The 17,172-nt window shown below is 42.5% G+C and overlaps 1 protein-coding gene across 1 annotated transcript in view; it reads left to right on the forward strand.

Moving 5' to 3' along the window:
* Nucleotides 1-17,172, forward strand: part of CACNA1A (calcium voltage-gated channel subunit alpha1 A) — a 251,895-nt gene that overhangs the window by 119,663 nt on the left and 115,060 nt on the right. The window contains exons 4-6 of the mRNA XM_072602188.1: nt 886-977; nt 2,954-3,106; nt 6,170-6,363. Of these exons, the coding sequence (XP_072458289.1) occupies nt 886-977; nt 2,954-3,106; nt 6,170-6,363 (439 nt within the window). The remainder of the gene's footprint in view (nt 1-885; nt 978-2,953; nt 3,107-6,169; nt 6,364-17,172) is intronic.

Genomic DNA, 17,172 nt, shown 5'->3' on the forward strand with positions numbered 1-17,172 from the left:
GATGAGCCTGGGAAAAAGAGATTAAAGGCAATGGAATATCAGTCTTCAAATATTTGAAAGATTGTCTTATGGAAGAGGCTCTGAAACCTGTTCTGCTTAGTTGTAGAGAATGGAACCAGGAGGAGCTGACATGGTACAATGGGAAGAGCCTTGGTTCTAGAGTCAAAGGTTGCTGTTGTTGAGTTGCTTCACTGATGTCTGACTCTATGACCTTCTTTGGGATTTTCTTATCAAAGATACTAGAGTGATTTGCCAGTTCCTTCTCCAGTTCATTGTACAGATGAGGAAACTGAGGCAAACAGAGTGACTTGCCCAGGGTCATGTAGCTAGTAAAGTGTTTAAGGCCAGATTTGAACTCAGGAAGATGAGTTTTCCTGCCTTCAGGCTTGGCTCTCTATCAACTGTGCCACCTAGCTGCCCAACTATGCCATTTACCTATCCAGAGTCAGAGTTAGAGGACATGGATTCAAATCTCACCTCTGATGATTGCCACCTGTGTGAGCCAGTCACTGGCCCTCAAATAGGGAGAGTTGTACTAGATGACCATAGAAGTCTTTTTTCATCTGTATCTATGATCCAGGATCACTTGATACGATTTTTATATGATTTAAAAAACATTCTAACAGTCACAGATATCCAAAAATAGAATGGACTATGTTGAAGATTAATGAGTTTCCTGTGATTGGAGGTCTTTTCATAGAGGCTGGGTGATTATGTGTTGGGGACGCTATGGATGGTTTTCATGTCTTAGATTGCTTCATGAGAACACGACCTCTAAGGATCCTTTGGATCCTCAAATTCCATGATTTTGTGATTCACTTATCTTCATCCCTTTCTTGTTCTCATCCCAGCTCTATTTCCCCTTCCCCTTTTCTTTTTTTTCAGCATTTTGGCAACAGTTGGCACTGAATTTGACCTCCGGACCCTGAGGGCAGTACGTGTTCTGAGGCCCCTGAAACTGGTGTCTGGAATCCCAAGTGCGTGAGTTACATGACCTAGTTCCCATACTCTAGTTTTGTACCTTCCCCTTAGCTTCCTTTGCTTCCTAATGCCACAATGAGAAGTCAACACCTGCTTCCTCTGTGCCATATCCTGTATTTAAAATGACAAATGGATCCTGGATTTTTCTCTCGGGGGGAATCCAGGAAGCCTCAAGAAGTGTGGAACAGGGTCTTCAGTTGGACCTTAAGAGAGACTGGTCATAGGGTTGGATGCCTTTTCTGAAGCAGGACAAACACAGTTCTAAACTTTCCAACTCACTAAGGGACATTTCCAAAACTATTAAGCCACATTCTCAGGTAGGAATTGTGTAGAAGTTTTATTACAAAAAAAGTGAAATCATTTTCCAAAGTCATATCAGTCCTGACCTATTTATGTCCTCCCTCCTCACTTAACATTAAGCAGATTGCTGTAGGCTTTCATTTCCTCATTCAAAATGGGGCCAGACTGGCATTGTTTGCTTCTTCTCTGGGGTTTCTTTTAGTCCGGGTCAAGCAATAAGACATTCCAAGTTGCCCAGCTGTGGGACCTCCCAGAGGAACTTTTAATAATTAGCATTGTCCAAAAGTGGAATGAGCTTCCTGGGTAGACAGCAAGTTCCCATCACCGCAGGTCTTCAAGCCAAGGTTAAATAAACACCAGTCGGGAATGTTGAAGAATGGATTCTTATTCAGGCATCGGTTGGACTAGAGGGTCCCTAAGGTCCCTTCCACCTCTGAAATTCTCTGATTCTGTGTGAGTCTGAGAGTGATACTTCACCTTCCTCAGCAGAGCTCTTTAAAAAGAAATAGGCTCCAGTGAAAAGCAAATTGCTTTTTTCTTTTTTTTTGAGGAAAGGAGGACTGAAGCCGTTATTAGCACTTACCCTGATATTTTCCACTATTGAATTTAACTACAGTTCCTTGAATTCTGACAATTTTTCTTCCTTAGGGGGGTTTCTACCTTTCTAGAAGATCGGTGTAGCAGATGGCAGATTATATGCCTTCTAGTCATATAGCCAAATTATGCACTATGTATTTAGAACTTGGAAATCTAAAGGGTTTATGGCTACAGTTACTTAACTGCCTTGAAAATCATAAAGTGTTAGAGCAGGAAGGTATCTTAGACACTATCTAGTTCAATCCCCTAATCTCATCACTGAGGAGTTCCCTCCTACCCTGGGACTTCCCATACTGCATCAGCCACTTCTTGTCTCCAAATTCACCACCATCTTTCTCTTAATTCATTTGCCTAAAATGGGACATCCTAGCTAATGGTAATTTCTGCCCCAATTTTCATTGAATTTGGAAGTCAAGAAACTTCCTTCTCTTTCTTTTCCTTCCCCAAGGAAATCTCTGTCTCTATCTGTCTCTCTCTGTTTCCTCCTTCTTCTCCTCTTCCTTCTCCTCCTTCTTCTTATCCTTCTCCTTCTACTTCTTTTTCTTCTTATTCTTCTCCTCCTCCTTCTTCTTTTCTCTCTCTGTTTCCTTCTCTTCCTCCTTCTTCCTTTCTCTGTTTCCTCCTCCTCCTTCTCCTTCTTCTATTCTCTGTCCCTGTCTCTCTCATAGAACAATGAGCAATGAGCCTCAGCCTTTTTGAATACAAGGACCTCCTTCTAAATGTCAAAAAATTTTACAGACTTCCACATCATAACCATATTATTTTTATCTGTTGCTGAGAAAATAGATGACAAAAAGCTACTAAGAATTTACTATTTTGTTAGTCATGGAAATGTTAACATAATTTGGAAAAAATCATGGTCCATCTATATGCAAGATGTGTTACTTGTTCAGCTGATTAGAAGGAGTATTCCTTCTCTCCCCCTACTCCCCAGTTGGTCCACAGCCCATGAGTTGGGAACCACTTCTGTAGAGGTTAGCCTTTCCCCAAGCTCTAAAAGTCAATGAAGAGGTACCTCCTCTTTTGGAATTCTCTGTCTCACCAACTGTGGGATTTTGTCTCTGTTTTTCCCCAGGTTTACAAGTTGTTTTGAAGTCTATCATGAAGGCGATGATCCCTTTGCTACAGATCGGCCTCCTCCTGTTTTTTGCAATCCTTATTTTTGCAATCATAGGGTTAGAATTTTATATGGGAAAATTTCATACCACCTGCTTTGAGGAGGTGACAGGTAAGGCCCAGGCTGCTTGAGTTTGCTTCTCAAGCATTCTTTCCATTTTCCTTCTTTGGTTGTTCATTACAGTGGCCTCTTCAATACAGGCATGGAAGCTCGTTTATGTTTCTGGCACCTGTGCACTTTTCCTTGGAAAAGTGAGGAAATGGGTTAAGACTTGGTTGACCTTGAGACGTCATCTGAGGCCTTCAAGTGTTTCTGGGTGCCGAAACCGGGGAAGAGGGAGGGTAGAACCAGCCTAAGTGTCCATTGAACTTAGATGAAAGGAGCCAGCTCTGAGCAGAAATCTCTCTTCGTCATTATGACCCTATTTTCAGAGATCGCCAAGAAGGACAGTGGAGGAATTTGTTCTTGTTCCTCCTGCTCCTATTTTGTAGCCACATTTCCTAGGGGTGCCTGACTCCCACCCAAATTCTATCATTATCCGAAGGGATCAATATGGTTAGAGGAAGGTCATGTCTCACAAAGAGAGAGCCTATACCTGAGGGGGAAGAGGTCCCCTCACCTTTCTCATGGAGCAATTGTTGGCTTGTGCAGATGGATTAATTACTGTGTTCCTTCTGACTGCCAAATGTACCTGTGGTTGGGGTTGAGGTGACATCTTCAGGGACCCTCTCCACACTCAGTATCTCCACCAGATAGTGATGGGGCAAAGCCAAAAAAAAAGTGGGGTAGGATGGTTTGAGAGTCTCCCCCCACTGTCTCCTACTCCTTCTGTCTCCTTTTCTCCTGGGCTTGTGGAGTGTGCTCAATATGGAACGTCCTAATTATTTCTCTCCCGGATGGAGAAGGTGTTAATTGAGGCAGAGCTATTTCTGCTTCTGGCCACGTCACCCTGGCAGAACTGGAGAGAGAGAGAGACAGAGACAGAGAGAGAGAAAAAGAGAGAGAGAAAGAGAGAGAGAGAGAGAGAGAGGCCATGGCCCATTGGAAATGCCACCTACAATCAGAGCAGCCAGGGCCCCTTTTTCACAATTGGTAGAGGAGAATTGATAGAGATTTGTTTGCATGGAGATGAGGCAGACATAGTGTAATGGAATGGGATGTATTTTCTTCTTAGGAATCTGATGGCGAAAATCTCTATTATAGGATTGAGAACTAGAAGGGACCTCAAAAATCCTCTAGATTAACCTCTTCATATGACAGATGAAGAAACTGAGGCCCAGAAAGGGGAAATAACTCCCTTAAGGTCATGGAGGGAATAGGGAGTAAAGTCAGGATTCGAACTCAGGTCTTGTGACTCTGATTGTACTGTGCTGCCACAAGTAGACAGTTTGTATGCACACACGCACACACATACACACACACACACACACACACACACATACAAGTACATTAATGGATATTAGGGCATAGAGGAAATGTAATCACCCTTTGGATCCTTGCTTTTCCAAAAACAAAGTTCAGAGGGCTTCTTAGGCTCAGTGGATGAAATGAAAGGTCAGTTGAGCTCACCTTGCTGTCATTGCTCCATTGTGTCTGACTCTTCTTGATCCTGTGGTTCACTGAGGAGATAATATTCAAAATGAGCCTTGAATGGCAGGTAGGATTTCATCTAGTAAAGATGTTTGGGGGAAGAAGATGGGGAGGAAGGCATTATCAGCCTCAGAAAGTATATGAGCAAAGTCACAGAGTCTGGAGAACACATGGTTTAAACAAACAAACAAACCAACAAGAGGCCTGCTTTGACGGCAGTGTTCCCTTATGGAGGGAAGGACAGTGAGATAAGTTTGGGTAGAGGCAGATTGCAGGGGGTAGAGAGGGAGGGCCTAGAATACCAAACTATGGAGATAACAGAAGGCAAAGGGCTCAGCACTTCTATTTTGGATAATCAGATGCTGTTTTCAACAAACTTCTCAGGATTCATTTTTCCAGGCATTAAGCAAATATTTGTTGAGCCCATATTCTATTTCTAGCACTGTACCAGGCCTGAATGAGACATGAAAATATTGCAAGATATGGTCCTTATCCTTCTAGTCTAATTGGAGAATCAAGAAATCCACATGTAAAACAAGGCTGCCCAATTACAATTTAATGACAAGATGAGTTCTGTAGACAGTAGATGCTTCCAGAGCTCCAAGAACCAGAACTACTGGGAGTTTTCATGGTGAAAAGAAGGTGGATGGAAGAAGAGGCATTTAAACTTGATGGATGGGAAGATTTTAGTAGATGGGAGAGACGAGGAGAGTCTTCCATGGCAGTGGTGTTGCCAGAAGTGTGGCCAAAAATGAACACTTAACAATTCAGGTTGGATCCTCTGTGGTCTCATCATGACAACAGACCAAGAATACCTACTTTTTCCTAAAATGAAATGTCAGCTGTCAGCTTCCCCTGCTTTAACAGAAGGACAGTGCCCAGGAACCCAAACCCAAGGGTACTTAAGTTGTTCATTTTTTGGATCTGACCCACCAGGTGGCCAGAGAAATAGAAATGACTCTAGGACCCTTGGGAGTGATCTCTTGGAATAGCTTTCTTTGTGTTCCATGTTTGTGTCCCCCACCCCGATACTGAGAAGGACTTTCCCCCAAAACTAGATGGAACTGCTCAGCTAGAACTACAGTTCTTCTGACTGATGGCATTATTCACTTTTGCAGTATTGATTTTCACTTATAAATTATCAACATAAATTTATCAGCATTAAACCTGGCTCTTGTCATAATTTTATTTTATTTTATTTCTGCTGGGCTGGGGAAAGAGTGAGAGCACATTTAGTCACTTAACTTGCTAATAAAATAATACGTTCTTGCTCTTACCACCATGAGCATTAAAGTAACTGGGTCTACAGAGAAAATAACACTGCTCATCCTCAAGTGTCCATTTCTTTGTGACTTGGTAGGTCAATCAGATGCCCAAAGTCTTGGAAACTCAGCTCTGAGGTAGGATCTGTAACATCTCCATAGAGAGATCTGTTTGATCTCTGACTTCCATTTCTACATGTGTCTGCATAGTTCTTGCATTCCATGGGCTTCCCTTGGAGGACTTGGCTTCTCCTGTCTGTTCCCTGACTCCCATAAGCTTCTAGATGCTGTGGTCACCATCTCTTCCCTTTCTTTCTTGTAGATGATATTCAGGGCGAGTCTCCAGCTCCATGTGGAACCGAGGAACCCGCCCGTACCTGCCCCAATGGGACCAAATGCAAGCCCTACTGGGAAGGACCCAATAATGGAATCACTCAGTTCGACAACATCCTGTTTGCAGTGCTGACTGTCTTCCAGTGTATCACCATGGAAGGGTGGACTGACCTTCTCTACAATGTGGGTGCTACCAGGGACTGGGGAGGGAAAGGGAAGGGAGGGAAGGTAAAGGCAAGAGTGAGACATCCAGCCTCTGAGGCAGCACTGGCCCAGAGGATTGTTCTGGCACTAACACAGAGGGAGAAAGAGAGGTGGGGGTGGGATGAGGGTTGGAGGTCCTGGTATAGCCATGCATATGGCCAGATTGTGGGTTATATAGTGGAAGGAACACTGAATTTGGAGTCAGAATCCCAGGTTTGAATCCTCCCTTTGCTACATGTATTTGGTGGCTAAATGAATTTCTAACTTTCCAGGGGACCAAGAAGAAATCAGGTTCAGGGGTCAAGGAAATCAACTTTGGGTGTTATCAAAAGCACAGAAGTGGTGTTTTACACTAAACCTGCTTCTGTCACTTCCTTCCTGTGTGGCTTGGGCACATCACTTCCCACCTTTGGGTCTCAGTTTTCTCACCTCTAAAGTGAGGCGGTTGAATTAGATGATTTCCAAGGTCCCTTCTCATGCTAAATCTGATCATTTCATGACCCCAGACCACATATCCTGATCCTGATGAAAATCTCAGGATCTCAAAGATATTAGGCTCTGGAAAGTCAGGAATTTAATGGAACCAGGAAATTCAGTATAAGGGGCTGTGTCTTTTCAGAAAGCTAATTCTCACTATTAGCTATTAGTCACCTTACCAGTAGAGTAGTTTATGCTATAGAATGACTTGCTGGTCAAGTACGACTCCCTTCTTTCCTAGCCTCCGTTCCTCCTCACTCATATTAGTATAGCATGATGCTAAAGTTGTTTTGCCCAGTTTGGCGATGGTTTCTCTAGCCCATGCTGTCATCGGTCTTGTGTTCCTTGTGATCAACAACCATGCTCTTACTGGCGAAGCAGGTGGCCAGGGTAGTGTTGTTCAATCTTATGACAAGGAAACAGAACAAACCGAACAGTTCTGCTACCGTGGAATGTAGAGCTACTGTGCCCTCGACCCCATTGACTAAGTAAGTTTCTCTGACCAGAGACCCCCTGGGAAATGCTTCTGAACTATTAGGTGCAAAGTACAGTATGTTCTTTGAATGCTGGTTTCAGAGAAGCCTCAGAGAGGAATGAGTAACTCCTGGTAATTGTCAGAGGGATTCCATTCTCTAAGTGTCCCAGGCTAAAAAAACTGCTCCACCTTCTTTTTCCGCTGGCTCCGCTGTTCTCAGATTTGTTCTGGGGTGCTATTTTATGGCTGTTTGGAGGTGAATATGGGAGAGCTCCAGCAATTTAATGCTTTCTTGACCATCTTGGCTTGGCAACTGAGAAACTGTGGAGATGCCGTGAATGTAGTTGGTCATCACAGGCAAAGACTGTTCTAGCACTGAAGATGTCTCCTTATACTGGGTACAAAAGCCCTTACTGACTTTTTGAGGATGTGCCCTTGATAAAGTGTGAAGTCCTTGCTTTGTCCTGGGTTGCCCCATTGTCTGATACATTGAAGATGATTCATTGATTCACTAACAGCTCGTGCTTCTGAGATTTAACCTTTAAAAAGAGAGGCTGAACCAGACGGTTGAAAGAAGTGGAGAAAATGAGAACTGGGAGGTCAGACAGAGAGAAGCAAGTCAGATACATGTAGATTCCATTCTCTGAAGGAAAGCCTTCACAGTCAGCCCCTCCACAGAGCCCCAGGGATGCCAGTAGAAAGAGGTATCCATAAGGAATTCTTGGACCAAACTGAAGGCTGCATGATTCAAGCCAGTAACAGGGGAGTAATAGTGGTAGAGCCATGGTTGAGTTTCTACATCCAGCAAAGGTAATAAGTGAAAAGAGTATTTGGAGTCAGAAGGTCTGGGTTCAAATCCTGGGTCTCTATGAACTACCAGTATGATCTTAAGCAAGTTACTTACCCTCTCTGAGACTTAGTTTCCTCATTGGTAAAAGGAAGGGTTTGAACTAGTGACCACCAAGGTCTCTTCCACTACTGAGTCTATGAGCTAATTCCTGGGCTGAGCAGAGATGTTCTTAGAACAAGCCTCCAGAAACCAATGGAATTGTTCTTGAATCTAACAGGAGCTAGAACCAGGAAGCAACTAGGAACAGATGTGATATGGAGACGGCCTTCAGTGGTACTGTGAATTACATGATACTGCACAGGTGCAGGAAATCTAAACTAAAAGCATGGGGAGACTTCAACTCTCATTGAAGACCAGTGCTCTGAGTCTGGAGGAAGTCTCTGAGAGGAGTGGAGAAAGAGAAAGAGAATTACCTTGACTTTAGGCTCCATTGTGAGTTCTTTGCAGTTTGGGTCAGTTTAAACAAAATCAGCCAGTCAGCCAACAAGCATTATTAAGCATTATTCAGGCAGAACTTACATGACAGTTGAAGGATCTTAAACTTCTTTGTAGAAACATAGATGGGAAATGAAATATGATTTTTCCAGAGGAAACCCCACATGGGGGCCCAAGTCAAAAAGAGACTGTCAGAGAAAACCCCCAGAGTTGAATTCAAAGTCTGTTTAACCTAGAGATCACAGATTAGATGAAGATGAGAAATTCCAGAGGGACCAAAAAAGTGTGATAATGGAAAGGGAACTATAAGTGACTTGGGGGTCAGGTGTCCAAAGTGTTGGCAGAAAAAGACTTGGAAGCTCAGAGTGGAGGCATTGGAAATTTGCCTGGCAGGAAGTAGATGGAGTGGGGAGGAGATTTCAAGAGCATCTCTTTACACTGAATGAATGAAAGTTACCAGAAGTCTCCTCCTCAGGAAGTTTAAACTGAGAATTGCTAAAACCATAAACAGTTAATAACCTCTAGGCTTTTCCAGTGTCTTTAAGATGAGATGTCTTTGATTCCCCCAATTCCATTCAGCCTTCAGTCTGAGCTGCCAGTTTCTCCACACCTCAGGTCTCAGAAGGCAAGCCTTCCAGCTCAATTGCCATGATGCAATGTGAAGAGAGGGATAGAGTGAGGACATAAAGGAATTGAGTGTGCCTGGTCAGACTGATTCCTAATCTAAACTAGATTTTCACAAGGGTTCTGAGAGAATTCTGGGACTTAGAATTTCCACCCTCTATTGCTGGAGAGAACGACTAGGGGTGTCTACAAAGCTTGAGCTGGGATAAAGTAAGGTTGGCTTGAAGGTAACCACATTCAATGCCTTGTACCCTGCTGTGTCAGTTTGACTTCAATATAGAGCAATAATGGAACAAAGGCGAACTTCTCATTGTGAGAGTCAGGGAGGGAACCAGACTTTTCCTTCCTCTGCCTCACTATGGAGTGGATGTGGTGCTTGCCACATCAATCTCCAGGCTTGTACCCCAGCCGTCTTCAAGGTTTACAGTTAGTCTACCACCTCTAGAGTGTTGTGTTTGGTTCTAGACACCCCATTTTAGGGAGGGCATTGGCAGGCTGGAAAGCATACAAAGAAGGACAACCAAGATGGTGGAGAGCTTCTAGTCCAATCATGTGGATTTAGCCAGGAAGACAGAAGAATCAGTGGGGGTGGGGTAGGGAGACATTAGCCTTTTTCTGTCTTGCCCCTGAGGAAAGAACAAGGAGTAATGGGTGGAAGTCACGAAGTCATATTTAGGTTTGAAATCAGAACTAAGTTCCTAACAATTGTAGCTATCCCACAGTTAAATGGGCTGCCTTAGAGATGAGGGGTCATGCTCCATGGAGGGCACTAGAGGATTTTCATCAAAGGCAAGCTGAATGCATGTCAGATTTCTTTTTCAGGGATGGATTGGACACTGAAATCCTTCCAAATCTGACATTTGGATTCTGTAAAAAGGCATCAGACATTGTTGACTTCTCCCTCCCAAGGAAGTACAATGGGTTTCTGTTGGAGAAGCCAAAGCCTATGTTATGATTGTGCCCATTGCCTAACACCTCTGGGAATGAACCAAAGTCACTTCTGGACTGGGCCAAAAGCCGCCTTCTCATTGGAGTGTTGTGTCTGTGATTTCTGAAACCATCTTTCTGTTTAGCAGTAAGACTGATCTCCAGAACCCTTGCCCCACCATTTCTGTTCTAGCTGTGGCTCTCTTTGGGTTCAAGGACTAATGCCACATAGCCTTTGTCTCCATATTGAGGGGGAGCCCACTACCTTCTGAGGCAGCTTATGCTACTTTGGGATAGCTCTGATCATTGGAAAGGATTTCCTTGTATCAAACTTAAATAGTCTCTTTGCATATTCAACCTGCTGTTCCTTCAAAAACTTGGAGACAACCATCATGGCCCTCAAATCTTTCCTTCTCCAGCCTCCACATTCCCACTTTTTCCAACTAATGCTCATATGACATGAAAATGACTCCCTTCACCAACGAGACTGTCCTCCTTTCAATGCTTTTCGACTTATCTATATCCTTCCAAAGATGTGATGGGCAGAAATGAATGTGATGCTCCAGAGGTGGCTGATCAGGACAGTGGCACTAGAACTACCTGATTCCTAGAAGCTATGCCTCTCTGAAAGCAGCCCAAGAATGCATTGACTTTTTTTTACTACTGTGTCACAGTTCATTCATATTGAATTTATAATTCATCATAAAATCCTCAGATCTTTTTCTAAACTGATGCTTAGCCATGCCTTCATCATGTACTTGTGAAACTGACGTTTTTGCATACATCATATATATGTGCATGTGTCACACACACACACACTTCATCCTATTATATTTCATTTTAGATTCAACCCTCTCAGAATTCATTTGAAGCCTGGCTCTGATATCAAAGGTTTTAGCTATCCATTTCAGCTTTCTATTTTCTGCAAATTTGATAAGACTATACCTTTATCCAAATAATTCATAAAAAGGTTTAATAGTGCAGGGTCGACCACAGACCCTCTGGGCACTCCCCTGGAGACCTTCTTTCAGGTTGATATTGAACTATTTAATGATTATTGGGATAAGTGCTATCAGGATCTCTTATTGAGAGTCTTTTCTTTTTCTTCTTTCTTTCCTTTCTATTTTTCTATTTTTCCTTCCTTCTTTCTTTCTTTCCTTTCTATTTTTCTTCCTTCCTTCGTTCCTTCCTTCCTTCCTTTCTTTTTTCTTTCTTTCTTTTTTCCTTTCTTTCTTTCTTCCTTTCTTTCTTATAATAGTATTTATCCAGAGGGCCAGCTCATTCTTTTTGTTAAATGGATAAGTGCATCAAAGTCCCAACTTAGTCTTGGAAGGTATTTGGTTTTTACCAAATACGGTATGACTTACATATGGAAAATATTTTTAAAGTTCAGCAAGCAATGGACGCATCACTGAGTGTGGAGAAGAAACTTTTTCGTCATTGGTCACTCATATACAGCTATTAAGCTCTTACTCTGTGCCAGGCATTGTGCTAAACTCTGAGGCTGCAAAGAAAGACAAAAGACAGTCCCCGCCCTCAAGGACCTTATGATCTAATCTTAGAGTCAATGACCATTTGCCCATTATGTAAACTGCAGGAGGGATAGCCTATTATATTACAGGTATGTAGGATAGGTATGCAGAGTAAAGGATGGTTCAAAAAGTCAGTTCAATCAGTCAGTATGCATTTATTAAGTATATGCCAGACTAAGCACTGAAGCTACAAGATACAAGAGGCATAACTAAAAAGCAGTTCATTTGAAAAAGATCTAGATTTGAAAATAAAATTTAAGAGATGTCAACAGAAGGATAAGATGGGAAAAGGGTAATTACTGGGGCTTAAGTTGCAGTTCTAGATCTCTCTCCCCTCCCCAGGATTCTCTTCTCTATCAACATTCTTCTTACATGAGCTTCTCCACTTCCTATCTCTTTGCCTTCACACACCATGTCCCTTGGGTTCAAAAATCTCCATGTAAATGACTCCCCAATCTATATATTGAGCTTGAGTTTCTCTCCTAAACTTCAGCCCCCCATCACCAACAGCTCAGTAGATATTTTCACCTAGATTCTGACTCAGCATCTCAAAGCTTGATGTGTCTAAAACGGAACCTACTATGTGCCAAGCACTGTGCTAAGTACTATACAGATATTCTCTATTGTTCCTCACAACAACCCTGAGAGGTAAATGCTATTGTGATCTCTCTTTTACATTTAAGGAAACTGAGGCAGATAGTGGTTAAATAACTTGTCCAAGGTCACAAAGCTAGTAAGTGTTTGAAACTGGATTTGAACTCAGGTCATCCTGCCTCCAGGCTCAGTACTTCACCCCACTGTCTCAGATTAGAACATTTTATCTTTGTATTCCAGTATCTTGCACAGTGCCATACAGTTATAATCCCTTGATAAATAATTGTTGAATTGAATGAAATAGGATCTATTAGTTCAGAAATTTTTAAACACCTAACTTGTGCAAGAGACCACAAGGAACAAAATAGTAAATCTGTTCAACAAACTTTTTTCAGGCACCTACTATGTGCAAGAGAAATGAAGATTTGCCTTTATAGATCCTATAATCTAGTGAAGAGCTCTGATGAATGCATCAATGACAGTAGGGCTAAACAGTATATGACAAGTTCGTGATGGAGGCAAAAGCAACATGGCATATGGGCTGTGAGGGAGGAAAGAACATTGCCAATGGGAGGAATCAGGGAAGGGATCCTAGGGAAGGTGGCGTCTGAGTTTGGATTTGACGGTTGGGTAGGAATTCAGTGGGATGCCAGTTACTCTGGATTTTGTTGCTAGAGTGTCCTTAGGATTCCAAGTGGGACAAGGCCAGGAAAGAAGATTTTGGGTGGGTAGGGAAGAGATAATAATTCTACACTTCCAGGAAGGAATGGTTTACACATATTCTACTTTGAACCCCAGCTGAGGTAAGAAGCAGAATCCTCTTCGCTGAGTGGGAGTCCTATGAGAGATAGCTGCCAACACAAAAACCTTCTTGTGGGCCTGGGAAGGCTGAGGCCCTGCACATGAGGATCCATGTATAAAACAGGACACTCGAGCTGCCCCTCTAAACTGTCTCCTTGCCAGATGCCCATTATACTTATGAAGATCACTAATGACTAGAGAGAAAAGGGATTCAACAGCAGTGGACAGAAAGCATGCTCCCAGTTAAAGATTCAGAGAATCCAGGAGTCCAGGTAATAGAGGAAGATAATGTCCTGGTGGTTTTGCAAGAGAAGGCTCCCAAGGTGACAGTGTCAAGGAAAGACCCATTCAACCAGAGATGGCTCTCCATGGATATTCTGGACCAAGGAATTCAGCGCTCAGTTGCATTCCTTCTTCCCTTGCATAAAGTTTCCCATTCTCTTAATCATGTACCTTCAGAACAAGCATATTTTTGTAATAAGGTCTCCTCCCAACTAACTACTGGGGACCTTGGGTACTCTGTTTGAAAAAGAAAACACTGCCTGTGCCCCAGATCCCAGGGATGGAAGCAGAATTGAGGGGGGCCTTCAGTTCAAAGAAGAATCTCACTGCCTCTCATTTTCATAGAGATCTTCCAAATGGCCTGAGAGTGCTGGGCATTTTGCATGTGTCTGCTGATGGTGAATGCCCAGAGTAAGTGCTGCCACATGATGCATATTCTCTGACCAAGCTCTGAGCAGTCCTTAGGGAAATGAGGCCTATGGAATGACTTCCTGAGCCAGAGCAAGGAGCAGAGTGAGAAGAATGGAGATGAGGAACCCCTCGATGGGATGGAAGTGGGAGTGAAAGGGAGGAGGGAAATTGGATAGAGAGATTGAGGGCTGAGGCATACCAGGTCTGGCGCTGGTAAAGCCTCCCTCTTGGTGGCTGCTAGAGAGATTTATCTGCTGTAGCACAGTATAGTTTCTAGACAGACAGGTGTCCCCATTTTCCAGGAACCCCCTCACCACATGTGCCCAAAGCAAGCAACTTGGCAGTGTCTAGAGAAACCAAAGATTGACTCAGCTTCCCTCAGGGGACCCTCTCCCTACTTGTTCCTTGCAAGCAGGGGTGAGGCAGATTGACAGTGGGTGTGTGGGTGAAGCTGGAACTGCCTCTTTCTAGGCTGTCCCCACTCAAAAGGTAAATATAGAGTGCTAAGCTCATCAGCCAGAATCACTTAACAAACAAGGAAAGGACCTTCCAGATTTATGGATATTTAATGAAATATCCCTTGATGCAATTGAGAGCGACTCCTCCCATCATCAAATATGGAGATTTCCATATTAAATTAATACGTACCTTTGCAAAGCGTTCTATGCTAATGCTCTCTTGATATGTGGGAGGTCAAAGAAACAGCAACTCTTCTTTCAAAGCTTGCATTGTTAACAGGAAGCAGATGAAAGAGGGATGCTTAACCTTTTTTGGTTCACAGACACCTTTGACAGTCTGGAGAAGCTTAATACTACTGTGGTTTGCTGCCCACGTTCATAATGAGAGGAAATGCTAAATTTTAGTTAGAGCCTAGCAAAAGTAAAAAGGTAAAAAAAAATTCCCACCCAAGTTTATGGACTCGGTAAAAGCTAGGTCTGGGGACCTAGAGGTCGAAGAGCACAGACACTGAGGGTACTATAAACTCAAGCAGCAAGCTCCAAGAAGGCAGAAGAGGAGGAGGAAGTAAGGGGAAAGAGGCAATCAGAAGGTGCTAGGAAGGAAATTAGAGGGTGAAAGATGGGCAAAACCCCTCTTGCAGATTTCCCCTGTATGTTGATAGATACGTGCATCGTCTGTATATGGAGGTTACATTTCAAGTCCAGCACCAACAGTGGCCACTTGATAGTGTCCATCAGGAATTTAAGAAGTCAGCAGTTTGATGCTTAGCCGACTGACAGCAACATCTGCCTAATGGCATGATAACATTTTCTAGCGAACATATGCATGTCACCTTTTTACCCATATTATTGCATTTTGGTGATGTTTGTTTGGATTCATCTCAAGCTATTAGTTCGACTAACAATCTTATGTATAATGTAATGCAATGTATGTAAGTACTATATGTAATAATTACAGCGATAATAGCAACTGAGGGGCAGCTAGGTGGTGCAGTGGATAGAGCACGAGTCAGGAGAACCTGAGTTCAACTCTTACCTCAGACACTTGACACTCAGTAGCTGTGTGACCTTGGGCAAGTCACTTAACCCCAACTGCCTCATTTTGGGTCATCTCCAGTCATCCTGATGAATATCTGGTCACTGGATTCAGATGGCTCTGGAGGAGAAGTGAGGCTGGTGACCTGCACAGTCCTCTCACTCAAAGCAAAGTCAAGTGCAAGTCATGTCATCATTTCTTTGATGGCATGGTCTTCTTCGGCAACGAAGGAGGAACACACGCACAATAGCAACTGACAAATATACCTTCAAGGCTACAAAGAGATTTACAATTGTTACCGCATTTGAACCTCACAGCAACCCTGGAAGGTAGGTACTATTAGGATCCCCATTTTACAGATGAGAAAACTGAGACTCAGGTTGGATGACTTATCCATGGCCACACAACTACTAAATGTCAGAAGTGTAAGAGTCCTCCTGATCCCAAGTCCAGCACTCTATACACTATACCCTTCTTCCTGAATGACCAGGACATTGAATCTTTTAGTTAGCCAAATATTCTGGTGACTTCTTGGAGGGGAGTGGGGGAAACAATGCTTGGATCACTGATCTTCAAGGAATTAGAACACACCAGAACATATAGATCTGAAGCTAGTAGTATTGTGGTAATAGCTCTGGGCTTAGAATTATTGTAAAGAGTACAATTGCTATTGTAACTTAGGTAAATCCTTGACTTCATCATCAAGGATATTCTTTTCATTGATACAGATAACAACACCACCATACCTTTTCATCCTGTATAACTCTTGGTCATATTTTCTCATGGCCTCCCTTGCTTAGATGGTCTCTGCAATGTGCTAAATACATCTACATGCATATATGTATATATAATGTATATATATATATGTCCATATGTGTATGTGTATGTATTACCTGGATTGTCCATCTGTTGTCTCTCATTCTTACTATATGACTGTCTCGTCTTATTACCTTACCTGTTCATAAATATGCTCCTTAATATATTTTATGCCTCTCCCTATATGTAACTTTTCAGTAGTAACATGATAGAGCCTACTTGTACTTTCCACCACCCTTTGGGCTACTGGTAGATTTAATTCTTGTGATGTTTTATGATCTGCAGCCATATAGCATCCCTGGGATAATGTGAGGTGTTAAAGATATGGGTTTTGTAGGAGTGAGCAGACAGGATCCAGACTGATCTCTTCTTCCTACTAATTCTGGGTCCAGCTCATTGTTGAGGGGTAATGCCTGTTAAAGATGTACATACCAATGGATTGATTTTCATAATCTAAACGGTATATATTTTTCATCCACTTAGTTTCTCCAGTACAGAAAATTGGACCAATCTTTCTCACATTGCTGTAGATTCTACTGAGAAAGCTTTGCAGGATTCTAGGATTTGTTGTAATCAGTACAGAATCATCTGCAAATAAGAGTATTTGGAGATTTTCAACATCAAGAGGCAATCCTTTTTACTCAAGCTGTATGGAACTTAATTTAATTTTTGGCAATTCAAAAGACACTTTAGGGTTGCCTTGGCATCTTTTCTCACACCAAATATTGTAAAGTACTGTGAGAAAAGATTTAATTGTTATATTTGGGGTATGTATGAGTTTATGTAATTGCCATAAGCCACATGAGCACCACAGCAACAAGGATATGTGGGCATAGCAGTGCTCTAGATATCAGAACACTTGAGTTCTTTTCCCAGCTTTATCGCTAGTTTCCTCTGATCGAGTTAGATTCCTTTAATTTTTTTATTTCTCTGTCTATAAAATGGGGAGAATTCATTTTCCTGGTTACTTCATAAAGAGAGTGTAAGAAAAATGAAATGATGATTATAAAGACTTACCAAGTCTTTGAAAGAAAGGACCCTAAGGATTCTAAAGGATTGTCATAATGGCT

Source organism: Notamacropus eugenii, chromosome 4 (assembly GCF_028372415.1).
Source record: "Notamacropus eugenii isolate mMacEug1 chromosome 4, mMacEug1.pri_v2, whole genome shotgun sequence".
Classification (NCBI taxonomy): Eukaryota; Metazoa; Chordata; class Mammalia; order Diprotodontia; family Macropodidae; genus Notamacropus; species Notamacropus eugenii.